General features: G+C 58.7%; 1 protein-coding gene across 6 annotated transcripts in view; it reads left to right on the forward strand.

Annotated features, from left to right (window-relative positions):
* Positions 1 to 20296, forward strand: part of R3HCC1L (R3H domain and coiled-coil containing 1 like) — a 60288-nt gene that overhangs the window by 15999 nt on the left and 23993 nt on the right. For 5 of the 6 annotated variants that reach the window (XM_073354648.1, XM_073354651.1, XM_073354652.1 and 2 more), the window contains one exon: positions 15687 to 18043. In XM_073354648.1, the coding sequence (XP_073210749.1) occupies positions 15701 to 18043 (2343 nt within the window). In that variant the 5' untranslated portion in view covers positions 15687 to 15700. Of the gene's footprint in view, positions 1 to 11704; positions 11858 to 15686; positions 18044 to 20296 lie in introns of those variants that run through there. The other variant, XM_073354650.1, reaches the window with a different exon arrangement.

The following is a 20296-nucleotide window of genomic DNA, read 5'->3' on the forward strand; positions in this document are numbered from 1 at the left end:
TTGCGCTGTCCCACAAGGGCACTTCCCAGCTCCCTCAGTGCTGCTGCCAGCCGGCAGGAGCCCATGAATCCTGGAGGGGAGGCTGGGCAGGCATGTCCCAGTCCCTGGGGGGAAGGGGGCAGGGCAGGGCAGGGCGACTCCTCTAGCCAGGGATAGGGCAGGTGCGTTCTGATGCCATGTTCGGCTGGCTCACTGCTGCAGCCCAGCCACCACGGGCACACCAGTCTGCGGGGAGAACGGCACATGCCTCCCGCTCCTGCCCAAGGTGTTGCTGTTTCATTTGGTTGTCAAGGCTTTAAGGTTAAACGTTCTATTGACAGAACTATGGATTGAGTGGAACTAGAAACCTCGGAGGCTAAAAATACAGCTCCCTGCCAGGAAACGAGGCAGCGTGCTGGGAGCGTGGCACTTCCAGCGTTTCCAGGAACGGGCACACCAAGTGTGGACCCAGCAACCTGGGATCCGCGCCCTGTGATGCCCAGCACGCGGCCTGCATCGTTTAGCTCCCTCTGTGCCTCCTGCTGACCCCAACACCCTTCAGTAGGAAAGGGTGCATGTTCTGCTGCATCATAGGGCATGCCAGCCCAGGTGCTGCTCCGCCTGGGGCTGGGCTGGGGGCCTCACGACTGCTCCGACGCAGAGACCGGTGTTGGGGAGCGTGAGCTGAGCCCTCACTGTAGGCCGGTGTGGGCAGGATACAAGGCCATCTGCTGCTGGGACTGTTGAGGGCCCAACAAAGCCCCGTGTTAACAGGTTGGGGGTTGCTGCAGGCTATCGCTGGCTTACTGGTATTGTAACAAGTATGTTACAGCTTTGCAATCTTTTATTGAAGAGACAGAAAAAGAAGGGAGAACTGTGAAAGCATCTGACCTGGAAAGAATCAGTCAGGCTTTGATGTCATGATATTCCTTGTTCCCTTTAGCTGCAGAGTCTTATCTCCTAGATAGTATTCGCTGCTCTTCTGGGGGAACAGGGCAACAGCTGAGCTGGGCTGAGCAGCTGCTGGTGCTGGAGTCCAGTCCTCTCTCCTCTCAGAGGCGGACACAAAGAGGAGAGAAAACAATAGCTGAGATGGAGCGGGCAGCTTTTGTTTCTGGGGCTGACTCCCTTCGGCCTTGCTGCTGGAGGGGCAGGGGCCCAGACACAGTGTGATCCCTCACGGTGACACCTGGCACACACGTACCCACGGCAGGCTGTTTTGGGCCTTGCTTTTAGCAGCCTTTGTGGTGACAGGTTCACAGCAGTGTTGCAAAGGTGGAGTTGCCTCGGCCAGCTAAATCAGACTCTACCCAGAAGCGAAAGAGAGAGGAGAGAGGGGAACGAAGGTGGGGGGCGGGCGACAGCAGGCAGCCCATGCTCCTGGGCCAGAGGCTGGTCAGAAGGTAGCTGGTGCTGTTGGAGGGGGGATGTTGTTAGTTCCCTCTCTGGTGGGGCTGAGGAAGGCCCAGTGGTGTCCGGTGGCCGCAGGGACACAGGAGAAGGGGGGTAAAGCTTGCTCCTTCCAGTCCACGTACTCCTCTCCCGTGTGAGCAGCGTCCCGGGCAGGGGTAGCCTCATCCTTTGACTTTAACTAGGTGAAACACAGTTTGATTATTTTACCTATACATGTTTCCTCCCACATCTGGAACCTTCCCGCTGGTTCTCACGGCAGCCCGTGACCTACCCGGAGCCCTGCAACCTCCTGGCCCGGGTCTTTGAACTGAGCCAGCCCAGTCTGTCCCAGGTGCGCGTGCTGGCGTTTGCTGATTTGATGAGTCATTTCACACAACAGGCGGAGCTGGACTTCTGCTAAAGGCACAACCAGACTTGGCTGGTGCGACCTCTGGCTCTGCATGTGACTGGGCTTTGGCTGCCGCTGGGCCAAGCCACCTTCCTTGTTCCTGCATCGTCTAGTCTGGCTGACTGGAGGAATGGGACGTCCCTAGCAAGGCATGTCCCCACAGAAATGCACCGCTGTGAGTCCGGGCAGGTCTCGGCCCCTGCTCGGTGTTTGGCTGGGCGGCAGAGCCAGCCTGTGCTCATGCTGCCCTCAGAGCCTGGGGTCCCGCAGCCTCTGCCGTGCCCCTGCTTGTGCCCTCCGCCCCGGCACAGCACAGAGGCTTCTTCGGGCTCCTCTTGGTGGCAGCTTGCTCAGCTGGGGCTGGAGCTTCATACTGTGTGGTGGGCCCCGGCGGTGTGAAGGGGGTGAGCTATGGGGTCACCTGCTCAGGCAGCGTGAATGAGGCTGAGCTGAGGGCCATTGCCCTGCCCCCGGAGCGTGAAATGGGTTCGTGGTGACGCATGGCGGGGCCGTGCGGTGGAGTGTGTAATGGGCTGGGGGCATGAGCTGCATTACCCTGTGAAATAAACCTCCGCACGCTGCAGCATGTTCCCTGCACGGGCAGGCTCTGCGTGCCTGTGTCCCACCCACGCTCCTGGGGATCTCCAGGGGCTGCCTTGTGCAGTGAGCCCGGCTGGCCCTGAAACGAGCAGCCCTGCTCCTGGCATATGCTGCACCAGAGATTGGTGCCAAAGTTGCGGTGTGGTCCATCTGCCCCCAGCTGCCAGTGTGACCCCTGCTCACTGGGCTGGCCATGTCCCTGCTAGGAATCCACTGAGAGGAGAGCGCTTTGTGGCCGGCCTGCTGTGGCCTCGGCTGGCAACTATCCATGTGCCTGTACGCCACTGGACGTGTGGCTGGCTCTGGCACTGGAGGGCTGCCAGGCTGTGCCCCAATGGAGAGGTGGCTGGCAGGGGTGCAGGGTGGGGGGGCGGTTCCTCCCAGCACCAGGCGCCTGCTAATTGATCCCATCTGGCTGGGAACGGGAGGCAAGCTGAATGGGAATCAGCTCTTCTGAGAAGGCCGTAAATCCTCAATAGGACGGTTCTCCTTGGAGGTGACTGGGACTGCGGGGAGCCGCTCCAGCCGAGTGCCGCTGCTGATGGGGGAGGTTCCGGGCCTGTCCGCTGTCCTAGCAGCTCCCCTCTGCGTCCCAGCTCTCAGGAAGGGTGACTGTGTGCAGAATTGGGCCTTGAGAAAGGCGGACGTGGTCAGTCGGTGACCTGGAGCTCGGCAGCTGAGTAGCCTGAGCCCAGCCGGCTGCCGGGACTGGCCCCACCGCATGCAGCTGAGGGCCCGGCTGGACTGGGGGGAGGCTGGTCCATAGGATGCTGGCCCTGGAGCATGGGGTCCCCAGGCCAGAATCTCCAAGCAGCTGACTGCCCCGTAGGAGAGCTCCGTGGTGCCGCACAGCGCCGAGGGGAGTGTGCCGCCCGCCCTGCTGCCTTGGCGTTCCGGTGCAATGGTGGGAAGGCATCTGGGGACGGGTCTGGAATGGCAGGGCCCAGCTGGCTGCCGTCGGGGGAGGCAGGCTCCCTTCCGTGCATTGTAGGACGATAACACACTGAAGATGGTGCCGGAGGTGGGGCTCCGGCTGCCCCCCCAGCTCTGATTCTCCCTAGAGAGAGTGGCTACCAGCCCAGCTGAAGCTAGGTGCAGTGGGTGTACTGAGGCTGTGCAGTGACTTTCCTGCTCCTCGTGGGGGGAGCCCTTCTGGCCTGTCGCCCTGCAGAGAGTTTCTCAAGGCTGGGTGGGGGACCAGCTCTTTTCCCACTCTGGTTCTGAAGCTGCTGGGCTGGTGGGGAGAAGCCCTGGCGGAGAGGCGGCTGTGGATGTCCTGCTGAAGGCTGACCTGGGTGCGAGTGAGCTCGGAGCCGTCAGGAATTCTCTGCTGGGCCTTGGCTTCTTTGCCCTTGTTTCTTGCTGAGCATGTCTCGTTCCCAGGGAGGGCAGCCAGGGCTGTGCTAGCCCGGCAGCCTGTGGCAGATGCTTTGTCCCTGCACCGTTGGGTGAGGAGCAGAGGGGATAGGGAGGCTGCTGTGTGCCAGAGTCTTGCCCCATTGTCCCTTGACAGTGATGGGGCAGGGTGTGCTGGGGAGGTCTTAGCTTTTCTCTGTGCTAACAGAGCTTCACGATCCTTCGGAGAAGCTGCTGCTGTTTGAGCTGGACCATTCATGTTGCTCACTGACATGCTGTAGATTGGCCAATGTCACAGTGAAGGTTTCCTGCTTAACCCTATCCCTGTCCACTTCGGGCAGTGGCATTTTTCAGATACCCCCTTTAGTGAAATGAGTGCAGGTCATTGCTTGGCCAGTGCTGTCGCGTCTCGTGCCACTGGTTCTGGAGGCCTCGGTGTACAGCCGTGCACTCCTCTGCATGGGGCAGGCAGAAGGTCCTGCCGAGCCTGTCCAGTGAGAGTACACATGAAATATACCGTACTTACCCTGTAAACTCTGCAGAGTGAAAACTCACTGGCTTAGAAAGCCCGCAGAGTCCATGGCGAAGCCCAGCACTGCCTCCTCCCCTGAGCTGCCCTTCAGGAAGACCGTGCTGCCCCTCGGAAAGAAAACAAATCATGCCTTGGTGCTGAAAAATGACTACCCAGGCTGTGAGCGGCTTCCAGGATGTGTTCTCTTCATGCAGTCAATAAAGAGAAAGGGACCATTCTGTCAGTGGAATGACACCGGCTGTATGTGCATCTCTGGCTAGACAAAGATACGCATTCAGACGTTCAAAAGGGAGCTAGATAGATTCATGGAGGAGAGGTCCATCAGTGGCTATTAGCCAGGATGGGCAGGGATGGTGTCCCTGGCCTCTGTTTGCCAGAAGCTGAGATTGGCTGACGGGGTGGATCACTTGAGGATAACCGTTCTGTTCATTCCCTTTGGGGCACCTGCCATTGACCACTCTCAGAGGACAGGATACTGGGCTAGATAGACCTTTGGTCTGACCCAGTATGGCCATTCTTATGTTAAAGGGGCTGGCTTATAGTCCTGTGCTTCAGGGCCTGTCCTCCATGGGCCGGCTGCCTTCATTCTGTGCAGCGCTAAAATGGGACATGGCGCCTTCCCCGCCGCGTAGCTAGTTGCTATCTGGTCCCCTGGGCGATGCCTCGTGGTCTCTGCTCTCGGACAGGGTCTCTGGCTGCTGCAGGGGTGGTGGAGTGTGTGCCCACTGCCCAAACCCCCTGTAGAGCCAGCACTAATGGCCCCCTTGCTGGCACTCCCGGACAAAAGCTCAAGGGGCGTGGGTGGAGGCCAGAGACGGAGCTCCCTTCCCTTCCTCCAGCTCAGCACTGGGCAGGGTGGGTCATGTGGGCTTCCACTTGCAGGGCTGTGCCTCTGGCACCTTTCAGCAGCATGAGAGTCGCCGAGCCATGTGCAGTCATTTGGTGGGCGCTGCGTGGGGATGGGAATCCCCCTGGGCATGGCACGAGGGGAGCCCTGGCATGGGTAGGGGAGGGCAAGACTGTGCCGGGGCTGGGTGTTTGTGCCTCAGTGTGTCTCCATCTCCTGGGGCCTGGAGTGCCGGCAGGTTGGGGAGAGCTATGAGGGACCCGTGCATCACACAGGCTGCACGGGAGCTGCCTGCAAGCGCCGCTTTCCCCAGGCAGGCGGCCGTCCATCCATCCATCAGCAGGATGGAATGAGATTTGGCGGAACAGGTGGCCCTGCAGCGGGGACATTTTCTAACCGACAAATGGGCCGTGGCTGAGGCCCGACCACAAAGTGCACCTGTGGTTTGGCCTGCTGTGGGTGTGCACCTGTCTTCCCGGCACTGCCGGCCCGAGGCGTGCAGCCAAGCTGTGCTCCCCCCCGGCTCCTGCCCCTCTTCAGCCAGCGGGCCGCCCCCCGGCGCCTGCTGTTGGTTCTGGAGGGATCCGTTTTCAGTTGGGGTGGGGGGCAGGGGAAGGAGCCTAATGCACCGGAGGTGCCTCGGAAATGAGAACCTTGGATGGATTCCTGGCCCTATTGATCCGCTGGCAGTTTCTGCATCCTGACATTCGTAATCTTGGGCGGCTCTGAGGTTCCAGATTAATGGGCTCGGGAGCTGTCCATCCGTCACTTCACATTAATTACTGGAGAGGTGTTTTTCCAGTGATTTACCTGACAGTGGCCTGTGATGAATACCCCTAAACAGAGTGGGCAGTGATTCATCACACAGCCACGCCCCTCCCCCACGCTCCCTTCCCCCAAACCACAGGACAGACCCCTGAGCCATCCGTCTCCATAAACACTGCCTGATGCATATTGATAGGGGGCTGGGGCCTGGCAGATAGCAAGGTGCTTCTTTGTGCCAAAGATTATGAAAAATAAATCTCTGCCAGGAAGGTGCGGTGGGCAAGCGGGGCTCCTCCACCTTGTGTGGCCAAGCTGCAGGCAGCGTGGGCTAGTGGTTGGAACACAGGACAGGGAGTCGGGACTCTTGGGTTTGCTCCCAGCTCTGCCACGGCATCACTCTGACCTTGGGTTGGTTGCATCTGGCTGCCTCAGTTTCCCCATCAGTACAACGGGGGTAGTGACCCTTCCTGGCTGGGAAATGACTCCTCTGCAGCACTCTGCTCCTCGCGTGGGATTGCCACATGTGGTTATTGCTCTGCCATGGCTGTTTACCAGAGAATGTGCCAGCTTGGCAGGGGAGGGTGTGTGCTCGCCGTCCTGTGCAGGCAACCCTACCTGTGCCCCAGATCTCTGAGCCTGCCTGTGGTGTGGGGTACCATGCCCTGGCTAAGGGGCAGGGCAGAGACTCAGCGTGTCTGGGTGCTGTCTCTGCAGATGGCAGAGAGCAGGGAAGGTGCTGCCAGAGAGGGGCTTGTAGGCGCAGATGTTCAAGAGGAAATTGATTCTTGCGCTGATGAATGTAGCTTCATTACAGCCCAGCTAATTACTCACTGACCTCTCTAATGGATGGCTCTGTAGGCCAGGGATTGGCTGTGGAAGGGGGCGGGGTGCACTGCTGGAGTCTCCTGAGAGGAGAAGTTGCGGTGTGTTCCCTTGAGTTTCTCTCACCTGCCCTTAAGGCAACCCCAAGCTGTGCTGGTGAGAGCGCCAGGCGTTTGCTGGAGAGCCGGGGGATCCGGGCACAATGGCAGGGCAGCCCCAGACTCCCTCTGGCTCTGTGTGGGGTGGACAGAGGTGGGGAGTGGAGGGTCTGGGGGCGCTCCCTGTCTGGGCACAAAGACAGGGCTGTGACCCCTCTGTGGTTCTACTTCTGCTTGTCTCTCAGGAGCAGGTTCATTCCTTCTGCCTAATGGTTACGTAGAAATGGCCTGGCTCAGTGCCCAGCCTCTCACTGCACTCCGCACCTGCTGCTTCAGAGCCAGGTGTGAGAAGCCTGGTGTCTGTCATCCGTTGAATGCCCTGATCATCCCCATTACACAGCTGCTCCTTTGCTGAGCTGCCGCACGCTTGGCCCCGGGGTACCTGGTGGCACTGAGTTCCTCTGGCTAAGCATGTGTGTGTGTCTCCTTGTATCAGTTTCAAAAGTCTTGATGTTCAGTTCCACTGAATCTCTTGTTCTTGAAAGGGAAATCTTGGTGCCTGAGCTCCCTGCTCCGTGTCAGACTTCATCTGCATCTGTCTCTTCCTGCCTCTTATTCCTCTCCTATCTCAACTCAACGGCCTCCATCTTTCCTCTCTTTCACACTTGGGACTCTTCCAAGGCCTCCAAGAACTACACAGGGCAGTAAATGTTGTTTGTTGTGTGGTTGGTGTGTGGTTGTGAGAGAGACAGAGAAATTTGCTAGCTAAGTTAGCAAACTCTATACTTGGATTGTGGCAGGACTTCCGTCGCAGCCCCTGTGTTCTGCTGCCCAAACGTTCTAAACCCCTCCTTGCTGGGCTGAGCCGGGCGCTGTCTCTGAGCAGGGGAGCTGCTGTGGTGGAGAGAGGAAGGCCAGTCTCAACCAAGCCCTTTCAGCCTTTCTTGCATTCTGTGACCTGCTGCTCACAAACCGGGTAGAATTAGTGGGGGAAGCAAAAGTGGATGGGAATCTGGGAGGCAGTGACCATGAGTTGGTTGAGTTCAGTTGAGTTCAGGATCCTGACGCAGGGAAGAAAGGTAAGCAGCAGGATACGGACCCTGGACTTCAGGAAAGCAGACTTCGACTCCCTCAGGGAACGGATGGCCAGGATCCCCTGGGGGACTAACTTGAAGGGGAAAGGAGTCCAGGAGAGCTGGCTGTATTTCAAGGAATCCCTGTTGAGGTTACAGGGACAAACCATCCCGATGAGTCAAAAGAATAGTAAATATGGCAGGCGACCAGCTTGGCTTAATGGTGAAATCATAGCGGATCTTAAACATAAAAAAGAAGCTTACAGGAAGTGGAAGGTTGGACATATGACCAGGGAAGAGTATAAAAATATTGCTCGGGCATGTAGGAATGTTATCAGGAGGGCCAAATCACACCTGGAGCTGCAGCTAGCCAGAGATGTCAAGAGTAACAAGAAGGGTTTCTTCAGGTATGTTGGCAACAAGAAGAAAGCCAAGGAATGTGTGGGCCCCTTACTGAATGAGGGAGGCAACCTAGTGACAGAGGATGTGGAAAAAGCTAATGTACTCAATGCTTTTTTTGCCTCTGTTTTCACTAACAAGGTCAGCTCCCAGACTGCTGTGCTGGGCATCACAAAATGCGGAAGAGATGGCCAGCCCTCTGTGGAGATAGAGGCGGTTAGGGACTATTTAGAAAAGCTGGACGTGCACAAGACCATGGGGCCGGACGAGTTGCATCTGTGACGAAGTGGGACTGTTCTTAATGTTTCCTCTGAATAGTGTGGGGGTGCCTCAGTTTCCCCTAGGCAGTTCTTAAGTATCTAGGTGGTGGGGTAAGGGTGTATGATCATTGCAGAGCCCTAGAGGGCCGGTGTGTGCAGGAGTCTGGACACAGAGAATGGCCGACACCCTGTTTCCTGGCAACTGATGGCCTGGGCCCTTCCCCCTGCGAGGTGAGAGCTAAAGGGTTGGAGAACAAAGGAATCAGGTGACCACCTGGCCCGGGAAAGGAACAAAGCCCAGAGGAGGAGGGGCTGGAGGGAGTTTCAGTTTGGGGCTGGCTGGGACATGGAGTGAAGGGCAGACGTGGTTGTCTGGCTCACTGCCCCCCAAAATGGACCCAGCTGAGGGGTCCCGTTCTCTGCACCTGCAAGCTCTGTTTTAGACCATGTTCCTGTCGTCTAATAAACCTTCTGTTTTACTGGCTGGCTGAGAGTCACGTCTGACTGCGGAGTTGGGGTGCAGGACCCTCTGGCTTCCCCAGGAGCCCCACCTGAGTGGACTCGCTGGGGGAAGCGCACGGAGGGGCAGAGGATGCTGAATGCTCCGAGGTCAGACCCAGGAAGGTGGAAGCTGGGTGAGCTGTGTGTCCTGAAGACAGGCTGCTCACAGAAAGGCAACTACCCCAGAGTCCTGACTGGCTTCATGGGGAGCAGTTCCAGAGCGTCGCCCAGGGACTCCGTGACAACTGGTGGCAGCGGTGGGATGTACTGCACCCCGTGGATGGCACTTCCTGCAGTAAGTGACTGGGGAGCAGTAAAACGAAGGGGGACTGATGAGGACCAGGCCTGCTGAAGGCTCAGAGAGGAGCGGTTTCGGGGGGCGGTTAACCCCTGGGAGTGTGTGACCAGCGAGAAGGACTGTGCAGTAATGGGGTCCCCCTGGGGACTGCAGTGAGCAGTCTCAGGGGCGGAGGAGCCTGCAGCTTGGCCCGGGGAGAGAGAAGGACTTTTGCAGTAACAGGGTTCCCCTGGGGATTGCAGTGAGCAGTCCAAGGGGCGGAGGAGTCTGCAGCTCGACCCTGGCAAAGAGGTGGTGACCTCGAGAAGGGCTGGCACACGAGGGGTTCTCCCTGGAAACCGTGGGGAGCTGAGAACACACGGGCCTGTGAGTCCACAACAGCTTGGGAAGAGCGGAGTGACGGCCTGTCACTGTCTCCTTAAGAAGGACATTGTAACCCTGTGCAGAAAGAGAGGGTTGAGCGTTGGAAAGTTCACCAAAGCACAGTTAATCGTGCAGCTGGAGGAGGATGACCGCTCTAAGGAACAGATTCCTGACCCCAAATGGGGCTATAGCAGGATCTGGGAGCAGCTGGAGTGGGAGCCAGGCATCCCCAAGACTCCTGTCCCCGACCAGACGAGGGTCTTCACGATCGGGTTCCCCATCGGGGTATCGGAGACGGACGGGATTGGAGCTGAGTCCGAGAGAGCCAGAGGACCGTGGGAGACAGCGAGAGCCCGAGAAAGAGCTGCAGAAGCAGCAGCAGCATGAACTGGCGGTGGGGGAGCGGAGAGGCCTAGGGGACCTCCCCGGGGTGAGTGGGGATAGACCCCGGGGGGCCAGTTCCGCAGGGAACCTCGAGACTAAATTGCTGCCCCTGGTTAAGGAGGGGGGGATGTGGATGCCACCTCACTGCCTTTGAGCAGGCTGGCGATTTGAACCAAGGGGACCCTGTGGAAAAGCCCCAGTGTCTAGCTCCCTTGCTGGGTCCCAAGGCCATAGACTCCGTCATCCAGATGGTTGGGGAGGTGGACAGGCTCCCACTCCTGGTCCCAACCTATATGTCTGTGTGGAGTTTCCTGGGGCCAGGCCCCTCGGATCTCCAGTGGGAGCAGAAGGTGATGGTCAATGGGGAGACATTCTTGGGGTGGCCAAAGGGCATGGGCTGCATAAACCTTCCCACATGCGGCCTGCGAGTGCTATCGACCACCCCTGACCTAAGGGAGGGCGTGAAACTGGAAGGGCCTGGTGTAACTCCTACCAAGGAATGGGAGAGATGCTGGGGCATCCATGGGAACGTTGGTGGCTTCGAACTTCCCCAGGGCACCGGCTAAAGTGACCCCGCTCAGTTCGATCTCGAAGGGGGGAGAGATGTGACGAAGTGGGACTGTTCTTAATGTTTCCTCTGAATAGTGTGGGGGTGCCTCAGTTTCCCCTAGGCAGTTCTTAAGTATCTAGGTGGTGGGGTAAGGGTGTATGATCATTGCAGAGCCCTAGAGGGCCGGTGTGTGCAGGAGTCTGGACACAGAGAATGGCCGACACCCTGTTTCCTGGCAACTGATGGCCTGGGCCCTTCCCCCTGCGAGGTGAGAGCTAAAGGGTTGGAGAACAAAGGAATCAGGTGACCACCTGGCCCGGGAAAGGAACAAAGCCCAGAGGAGGAGGGGCTGGAGGGAGTTTCAGTTTGGGGCTGGCTGGGACATGGAGTGAAGGGCAGACGTGGTTGTCTGGCTCACTGCCCCCCAAAATGGACCCAGCTGAGGGGTCCCGTTCTCTGCACCTGCAAGCTCTGTTTTAGACCATGTTCCTGTCGTCTAATAAACCTTCTGTTTTACTGGCTGGCTGAGAGTCACGTCTGACTGCGGAGTTGGGGTGCAGGACCCTCTGGCTTCCCCAGGAGCCCCACCTGAGTGGACTCGCTGGGGGAAGCGCACGGAGGGGCAGAGGATGCTGAATGCTCCGAGGTCAGACCCAGGAAGGTGGAAGCTGGGTGAGCTGTGTCCTGAAGACAGGCTGCTCACAGAAAGGCGACTACCCCAGAGTCCTGACTGGCTTCATGGGGAGCAGTTCCAGAGCATCGCCCAGGGACTCCGTGACAGCATCCGAGAGTGCTGAAGGAATTGGCGGCTGTGATTGCAGAGCCATTATCTTTGAAAACTCGTGGCGAACCGGGGAAGTCCCGGATGACTGGAAAAAGGCTAATGTAGTGCCAATCTTTAGAAAAGGGAAGAAGGAGGATCCTGGGAACTACAGGCCAGTCAGCCTCACCTCAGTCCCTGGAAAAATCATGGAGCAGGTCCTCAAAGAATCAATCCTGAAGCACTTGCATGAGAGGAAAGTGATCAGGAACAGCCAGCATGGATTCACCAAGGGAAGGTCATGCCTGACTAATCTAATCGCCTTTTATGATGAGATTACTGGTTCTGTGGATGAAGGGAAAGCAGTGGATGTATTGTTTCTTGACTTTAGCAAAGCTTTTGACACGGTCTCCCAAAGTATTCTTGTCAGCAAGTTAAGGAAGTATGGGCTGGATGAATGCACTATAAGGTGGGTAGAAAGCTGGCTAGATTGTCGGGCTCAACGGGTAGTGATCAATGGCTCCATGTCTAGTTGGCAGCCGGTATCAAGTGGAGTGCCCCAAGGGTCGGTCCTGGGGCCGGTTTTGTTCAATATCTTCATAAATGATCTGGAGGATGGTGTGGATTGCACTCTCAGCAAATTTGCGGATGATACTAAACTGGGAGGAGTGGTAGATACGCTGGAGGGGAGGGATAGGATACAGAAGGACCTAGACCAATTGGAAGATTGGGCCAAAAGGAATCTGATGAGGTTCAATAAGGATAAGTGCAGGGTCCTGCACTTAGGACGGAAGAACCCAATGCACAGCTACAGACTAGGGACCGAATGGCTAGGCAGCAGTTCTGCGGAAAAGGACCTAGGGGTGACAGTGGACGAGAAGCTGGATATGAGTCAGCAGTGTGCCCTTGTTGCCAAGAAGGCCAATGGCATTTTGGGATGTATAAGTAGGGGCATAGCGAGCAGATCGAGGGACGTGATCGTTCCCCTCTATTCGACATTGGTGAGGCCTCATCTGGAGTACTGTGTCCAGTTTTGGGCCCCACACTTCAAAAAGGATGTGGATAAATTGGAGAGAGTCCAGCGAAGGGCAACAAAAATGATTAGGGGACTGGAACACATGAGTTATGAGGAGAGGCTGAGGGAGCTGGGATTGTTTAGCCTGCAGAAGAGAAGAATGAGGGGGGATTTGATAGCTGCTTTCAACTACCTGAAAGGGGGTTCCAAAGAGGATGGCTCTAGACTGTTCTCAATGGTAGCAGATGACAGAACGAGGAGTAATGGTCTCAAGTTGCAGTGGGGAAGGTTTAGATTGGATATTAGGAAAAGCTTTTTCACTAAGAGGGTGGTGAAACACTGGAATGCGTTACCTAGGGAGGTGGTAGAATCTCCTTCCTTAGAGGTTTTTAAGGTCAGGCTTGACAAAGCCCTGGCTGGGATGATTTAACTGGGAATTGGTCCTGCTTTGAGCAGGGGGTTGGACTAGATGACCTTCTGGGGTCCCTTCCAACCCTGATATTCTATGATTCTATGAAGGGGAAGAAGAAGCCCACTCCCCAAATGTCGGATGGGCTTTGCACACAGGCCAGCTTGACTGCTCTGCAGCTGTTACGGCACCAAGTGCTCTCAAAAGGTCGGTAACAAGTGCCCAATAAAATGGAGCTAGTGTTTAACCCAGGCAAGAGGCTAGTCCTCAGTGAGGGGTGACGCCAGGCCAGCAAATACAAACCCTGAACGATAAGCTATTAGAATGCGCTTCCTTAAGCACACCTTCAAATGCCTGGCGATGTTTGGCTCTGCGAGACCATCTGCGGGGCCGTGGTAGCAGCAGAGCTGATGTCTACAGGAGTCTCTCCGTGCGGATGGTGTCAGTAGGACAGCTGTGTCCTTAGCTGGTCCTGCTGTGAACAGTGACTAAAAACCAGCTGCCTCCTACTCGGCAGAACTGCCCCGAGGTAGGAGGGTCGTCTCTGCTGATTGGGGGCTTGGGGCTGTCTCTCATCTTGATGACATTAATAACGGTTTCCTGCTTTTTGCTCCTTAGCCCAGCCAACCTCTCCCTCCTTGGCCTGAGCCCCAGTGCTGCGGCCTGTCGGTGACACCTAGCTGTGCTCGCTGCAGGCAGCGGGGCTGCACGGGTGATGGGGGACAGAGGCAGAGCTGTCATTGCTGGGGCCAAGGCCTGAGAGCGAACTCTTGGCGCCAGGCGGAGAAGTGGGGCTGGCAGGTAGGAAACCACCCTCGTACGTTGGACACGAGCTGTGGAGCTGCTAAGCCGCAGGGAGCCCCGCACACCATTCTGCTGCCGCTCTCCGGGCACGGCTGCGTTCCCGGCCCCTCGTAAGCCCGTTCTGCCGCAGGTGAGCTGCAGGCTGCAGAGCTCAGTACTGATGGTGTCCCGAGCCTCTGTCTGCCAGAAGGTGGGAACAGGTGACATGGGATGGCTCACTGGATGTTACCTGGTCTGTTCATTCCCTCTGGGGCATCTGGCATTGGCCACTGTCGGAAAACAGGATCTTGGGCGAGGTGGACCTTTGGGCTGACCCAATGTGGCTGTTTTTATGTTCTTATGATTGTCTTACGGTGGCTCTCCAGGCGCAGACCTGTAACCCAGCTGGCCCAGGCTGCGGGGAGCCCCGCACACCATTCTTCTTTCGCTGTTTGGGCGCGGCTGCGTGCCCGGCCCCTCATGAGCCCGTTCTGCAGGCAGGGCTGCCCCGGCAGAGCTCGGTACTGATTGTCTGCCGGTGGCTCTGCACACGCAGGCCCGGGCAGTGATGGAGGCCACGTTCCGCTGCTTAGAAACCTCCAGGAAAGTAGAGGACTGACAGTGCGAAGTGCTGAGCGGCAGGGCCGGTGGCTCTGAGCCCCTCGGAAATCCGCCTGCAGGGTTTCGTGTTGGCTGTTGCAGTGAGCTGCAGGCTGTGGTGTTACCGAGTCAGGAGCTGGGCTGGGAAGGGCTCACTGGGGGGCTGGCCCCATCTTGGCGCAGTGTCGTGTTCCCTGTGGGGCAGTATGTCGTAGCCGGTCTGTGTTTACTGGAGGCGGGGTGGGTGGATGTATTAACTAGCCTTGCTTGGGGCACCATGGTCCCCCCTTTCCTGAGGTCAGAGTCACCTTAGCACTGGGGTGAGTGTTTGGCACTGTGCGCTGTGTCCCCTACGGACACTGGCCTGGGCACCGTGCTGGGTGATCCAGGGCGTCAAGTGTCATGAAGGAGGGGCCGGGGCTCAGACCATTTGTTTACTTTATAACTGAGGTGGCAAAGCCCAGAGGGGCCAGGGCCTGGCCCTGCCACGGCCCGGAGACACCGGGGCTCTCCCCTGGCAAGCCCTGTCACAAATTAAGCACTGGGGTCTTCTCCACTGGAGTGTCCTGTGCAGCCAGGCTGGCCAGAACTGCAGTGGTGGCTTGGTGTATTTCAGTGGCATCCAGAAATCCCAGTTGAGATAGAGGCTCTGCGGGCGTGGGTGCACACGGCCTCGTGGTGGGCTCTGCGGGCGTGGGTGCACACGGCCTCGTGGTGGGCTCTGCGGGCGTGGGTGCACACACGCTCGCGCGCAGAGGAGTTTACAGCTGTAGGGACCCCCCCACCCCTTTGTACGCTGGAGGCTCTGAGATCGCTCAAGGCGGTAGAGCGGTTGGAGGCCGGAGGAGAAGTGGGGGTAACGTAGCGCAGGAGGGAGCCTTGGTGCTGGTGCTGTGCAGCGAGGGCAGGCAGGGAGCAGGGCTGTGGCCGGAAAGGCCCAGCGAGCTGCTGTCCTCCAGGACAGAGGATCTTTTGCGTGGTTATGCCCCTTGGGGCACGGTCCTGTCTGCGGGGCTGTAACTGGCTTGCCCTTGCTGCAAGCTCAGCAGCAGGACCTAGCTATGGGGCTGCCCCACTGGATCCTGTGGGCCGGGCTGCCTGGGAGGGGAGGGATAGTTTGTCGGAGGCCCTGGAGCCCCTGGGGTTAGAGTGAGCCGTGTAGAGACCTGTCTTGTAGGGTTGCAGTGCAACTCACTCCAATTCAGCCTGGCCAGCCCCATGGTGAGGGACGGGCGGCAGGGCCCTGCCCCTGGGACAGGAGCTGCTGCTGCAGGGCGAGTGCAGGGCAGGCTGTCTCTCCAGCCCCCTCCCCAGGGCCCCTTTGGTCTCCATGGCAATGGGTTGGAAGGGAGGGGGCCTTAGTTTTGGATTTTGTCCCAGGCCCCCAACAGCCTGTGCGGCTCGGCCCCGGGGGGTCCCGTCGGCTCGGCCCCGGGGGGTCCCGTCGCATTGCTGCCTTGGCAATGATTTAATGCTTTCTCTCCCTGGCAGGTGGAGGTGTCACCATGCAGCAGGAGGGGGAGAAGAGCCGGGTCCGGCCCAGGAAGCCTGACATGGCCCTCTACGTGCCCAAAGCGCGACGGGAGATGGCAGCCCAAGGAGCAGGCCCTGCCAGTGGTGCATGGACCATGGGGAGCCGGAGGGAGGAGGAAAACCGCCGTGTGCTGCAGAAGGAGGGTGCCAAAGGCAGCTGCGAGAGGCAGAGCCCCAGCACTGGAGCCCATGAGCCCGTGGCCAGAGAGGGGAGGAGGTCGGAGGGGAAAACAAGGAAGCGCGTACCCCTGGGGGACAGGAAACGGGGCAGCGCCCCAGGGCAGTCCCAAGGAGCCTCTGCTGAGGGCTGGGATCAGCGTCGCACACGCCACCAAAACCATCTGGCCCCAGAGGAGCAGCCGTGTGTGCGGCTGGAAACAAACCTCCACAGTGAACAGCCCAGCCCTCAGGAGCCCCGCCTGGATCAGGCTCCCGCTCGGCCAGGGGGCAGTGAGGAGCAGGTGCCCAGCCAGCCAGGGCTCCGGGAGCTAAGCCCAAGGTGCTGGGATTCAAGGACAGGTACTGGGCCTTGTTCCTATCTCTTGGTGGAAACATCTAGTCCCCTGCTCGTGCCGCCACGTGGAGGGGAGCAGCAGGCACAGAAGCAGAGGCTTGGGGGCTCACTGGCCCGGCGAGGCCCTTCCTCTCAGCCTAGGAATGAGAGCAGGGATGAAATATCAGAGCAGGCAGCGGGGAGCACAGGTGGCGCATCTGAATGTGCAGGCAAGAGCATCCCAGCTCCGAGCGGGGAGAGCGCAGGAAGCGCGTGCGAGCTCAGAGGGGAGGGTGCCGCAGATCCGAGCAGGGAGAGTGCAGGAAGCGCGTGCGAGCTCAGAGGGGAGGGTGCCGCAGATCCGAGCAGGGAGAGCGCAGGAAACGCGTGCGAGCTTACAGAGGAGGGTGCCGCAGATCCGAGCGGGGAGAGCGCAGGAAACGCGTGCGAGCTCAGAGGGGAGGGTGCCGCAGATCCGAGCGGGGAGAGCGCAGGAAGCGCGTGCGAGCTCAGAGGGGAGGGTGCCGCAGATCCGAGCGGGGAGAGCGCAGGAAGCGCGTGCGAGCTCAGAGGGGAGGGTGCCGCAGATCCGAGCGGGGAGAGCGCAGGAAGCGCGTGCGAGCTTACAGGGGAGGGTGTCACAGATCCGAGCGGGGAGTGTGCCGCAGATCCAAGCCGGGAGAGCGCAGGAAACGCATGCAAGCTTACAGGGGAGGGTGCCACTGATCCGAGCGGGGAGAGCGCAGGAAACATGTGCGAGCTCAGAGGGGAGGGTGCCACAGATCAGAATGGGGAGGGCGCAGGAAACGTGGCCGAGCTTACAGGGGAGGGTGCCACAGATCTGAGCAGGGAGAGCGCAGGAAGCATGTGCGAGCTTACAGGGGAGGGTGCCACAGATCAGAGTGGGGAGAGTGCAGGAAGCATGTGCGATCTTACAGGGGAGGGTGCCACAGATCTGAGCAGGGAGAGCGCAGGAAGCGTGTGCGAGCTTACAGGGGAGGGTGCCGCAGATTCAAGCGGGGAGAGCGCAGGAAGCGCGTGCGAGCTTACAGGGGAGGGTGCCGCAGATTCAAGCGGGGAGAGCGCAGGAAGCGCGTGCGAGCTTACAGGGGAGGGTGCCGCAGATTCAAGCGGGGAGAGCGCAGGAAGCGCGTGCGAGCTTACAGGGGAGGGTGCCGCAGATTCAAGCGGGGAGAGCGCAGGAAGCGCGTGCGAGCTTACAGGGGAGGGTGCCGCAGATCAGCCGTGCGGGAGGGCAGGCAGCGTGTCTGACAGCGAGGGGGGGAGCACTGCTGTCTGTCCAGAGCAGGGGTGTGGGCAGGAAGGAGGCATGCCTGAGCGTGCCAGGGCGAGAGCGCACAGCAGAGCCCATAGGACAGACTCTGGCGCTGGGGCCCTCCCGGAGCGTGTGGACAAGGCCAGAGGCAGCGCACCGCTGTGTGGGGAGGAAATGCCCTGCGACTCAGGCCCCAGTGCACTGGGGGACACCGAGCACTCGCCAGCTCATGGGAGCAGGGAGCACAGCCGGTCTCCGGAGATCCCGGGCAGCTGCTCGGCAGGGAGCCTGGCTGAGGAGCTGGACTGTCCAGGCGGGGTGGCGAGGCCATTACATGGCTTGCGAGCTGATGGAGAGCCTGGGACGGAAAGGGAGGATGATGGTGGTGTGATCGAAGGCGGCATGTCCTGCTGGGACAGCAACACCGAAGGGCCTGAGCAGTCCAGTGCCGGAGCCCGGAGCGACAGCAGTGCTGCGGCAGAGGGGAGCTGGGACTCGCTGTTTAACGCCGATGGAGACTGCCTGGACCAGCGCCTGCTGGAAGAGGTATGTTCTGTCGGCTGGGCTCAGGCCGGGCCAAAGGGGCTGACCCCACCCGCCAGCTGCCCTCACTGCCCGTGCTTGCGTGTACGGGGTGGGGAACAGCTCCCGACGCGTCCGGTCAGGCTGCTTTGGCGCTGCAGGAGTGGTCTGTACCCCAGCCCAGGCCTCAGATGGTACCATAGACCATGCTGTGAGCCCTGTTCCCTGCAGCCCCTGTGCACCTGTGGTCTTGTCCTCGTGCGTGGTGGTGATAAATGTCACCCCGATGGATCAGCACTTCGCTAGGCAGGGTGTAGCTAGCCTGTGGAACGCACGGCCTCTGGCTTCACTGCTGGCACGAGTGGCTGGGGGATTAGGAAAGGGTTCGATGTTCTTGTGGCTGAGGAGAACATCCAGAGTTACAGGGGAAAATGGAAGGGCCCAAACCTGTCTGATGCAGGGCCAGAGCCACCCACTCCCTGCCAGAGGCTGGAGAGAAACCTGCCTCTGCAGTGTCTGGGCCTGGTCACTGGGAGATGGGCCTGACTGGCTGTCCTTGGGTCACCCTGAGTGTGGGGGAAGGGAGGGAAATGCTTTTCAGTTATAGTACCTACAGTGTGCCCGGAAAAGGCCACGTGCTGCACCTGTGCCCTCGTGACACAGACTTGTAAGAAAGAAACAGGCTGAGACACATGGCTTCCCACTGAAAGAGCACCGTGAAGTTTCAGGGAAACGACAGCTTCTTAATCAGTTGTGGTTCATTACCATATCTTCCCGCAAGCACAGGGCTAAATTTACTGCAATGAGCTGGTTAGCACTAGGAAGCAGTTTTCCTGTTGACTGAGGAGGAAAGTTCAGCTTTCGCTGTGAAGCTGGAAATCCATTATTACATTTTCAAGCGATAGTTTGAAACCGGTAATCTGCAGAATGACATTAATGTCCCTAAAGTAACAAACAGGCCTAATCTTGTTCAAATGAATGTCCAGCCTGGTTCCCAAGTACCGTCTGAGCGTGTCATTCTAGTGTCTATGAAGAGCTGAAATTAACTAAACAGCTTCATTACCGAGGGGTTAGCTAATAAACCCTCCAAACCGTGGGATAACATCAGCTGTTACAGCTCCGCAGAGAGCATCGGTGGGAAGCAGTTTCAGATTTAACACAGTTTAATTCATGTGCGTATCTGTGCCGAAGTAAAACCCCTCTCAGGACTGCAGTGCTTGGCAGGCCAGCCCCAGCCCTGAGGGAGGCACTTGTGACTCCTCCCAAAGATGTGGGCTAAATTCAGGGGGTTGGGAATGGGGATACAAGCTAAACGTCTGGGGTCAGTGGAACTCACGTGCTGCGGGGTGGCTTTTCAGCCATGTGTAACTTGCCCGCACTGGTGGGGGATGTTCACAAGCATGTGTAGCCGTCACCCTTGCTTCCTTACACTCTGCTCTTAGTGGCTGGTCTTGCCAGAGCCCCATTGGCCCCTTGGTTTGTCCCCAGAGCAAGTCCCACTGCTTTGCCACTGTGACGAAGCGGGACGGTTCTTAATGGTTGCTCTGAATAGTGTGGGGGTGCCTCAGTTTCCCCTAGGCAGTTCTTAAGTATCTAGGGGGTGGGGTAAGGGTGTATGATCACTGCAGAGCTCTAGAGGGCAGGTGTGTGCAGGGGTCTGGACACAGAGAATGGCCGACACCCTGTTTCCTGGCCACTGATGGCCTGGGCCCTCCCCCCCTGCAAGGTGAGAGCTAAAGGGTTGGAGAACAAAGGAATCCGGTGACCTCCTGGCCCGGGAAAGGAACAAAGCCCAGAGGAGGAGGGGCTGGAGGGAGTTTCAGTTTGGGGCTGGCTGAGACATGGAGTGAAGGGCAGACGTGGTTGTCTGGCTCACTGCTCCCCAAAATGGACCCAGCTGAGGGGTCCTGTTCTCTGCACCTACAAGCTCTGTTTTAGACCATGTTGCTGTCGTCTAATAAACCTCTGTTTTACTGGCTGGCTGAGAGTCCCGTCTGAATGTGGAGTTGGGGGGCAGGACCCTCTGGCTTCCCCAGGAAGCCTGGGCGGAGTCGCTGTGGGAAGTGCACGGAGGGGCAGAGGACGCTGAAGGCTCGGAGGTCACACCCAGGAAGGTGGAAGCTGTGTGAGCTGTGTGTCCTGAAGACAGGCTGCTCCCAGAAAGGAGACTTCCCCAGAGTCCTGACTGGCTTCGCAGGGTGCAGTTCCAGAGCTTCGCCCGGGGACTCCGTGACAGCCACTTACGCCACTGTTCATGTCTCCATGGAACTTGTTCTG

The sequence above is a fragment of the Lepidochelys kempii genome, chromosome 7 (assembly GCF_965140265.1).
Source record: "Lepidochelys kempii isolate rLepKem1 chromosome 7, rLepKem1.hap2, whole genome shotgun sequence".
Taxonomy (NCBI): domain Eukaryota; kingdom Metazoa; phylum Chordata; order Testudines; family Cheloniidae; genus Lepidochelys; species Lepidochelys kempii.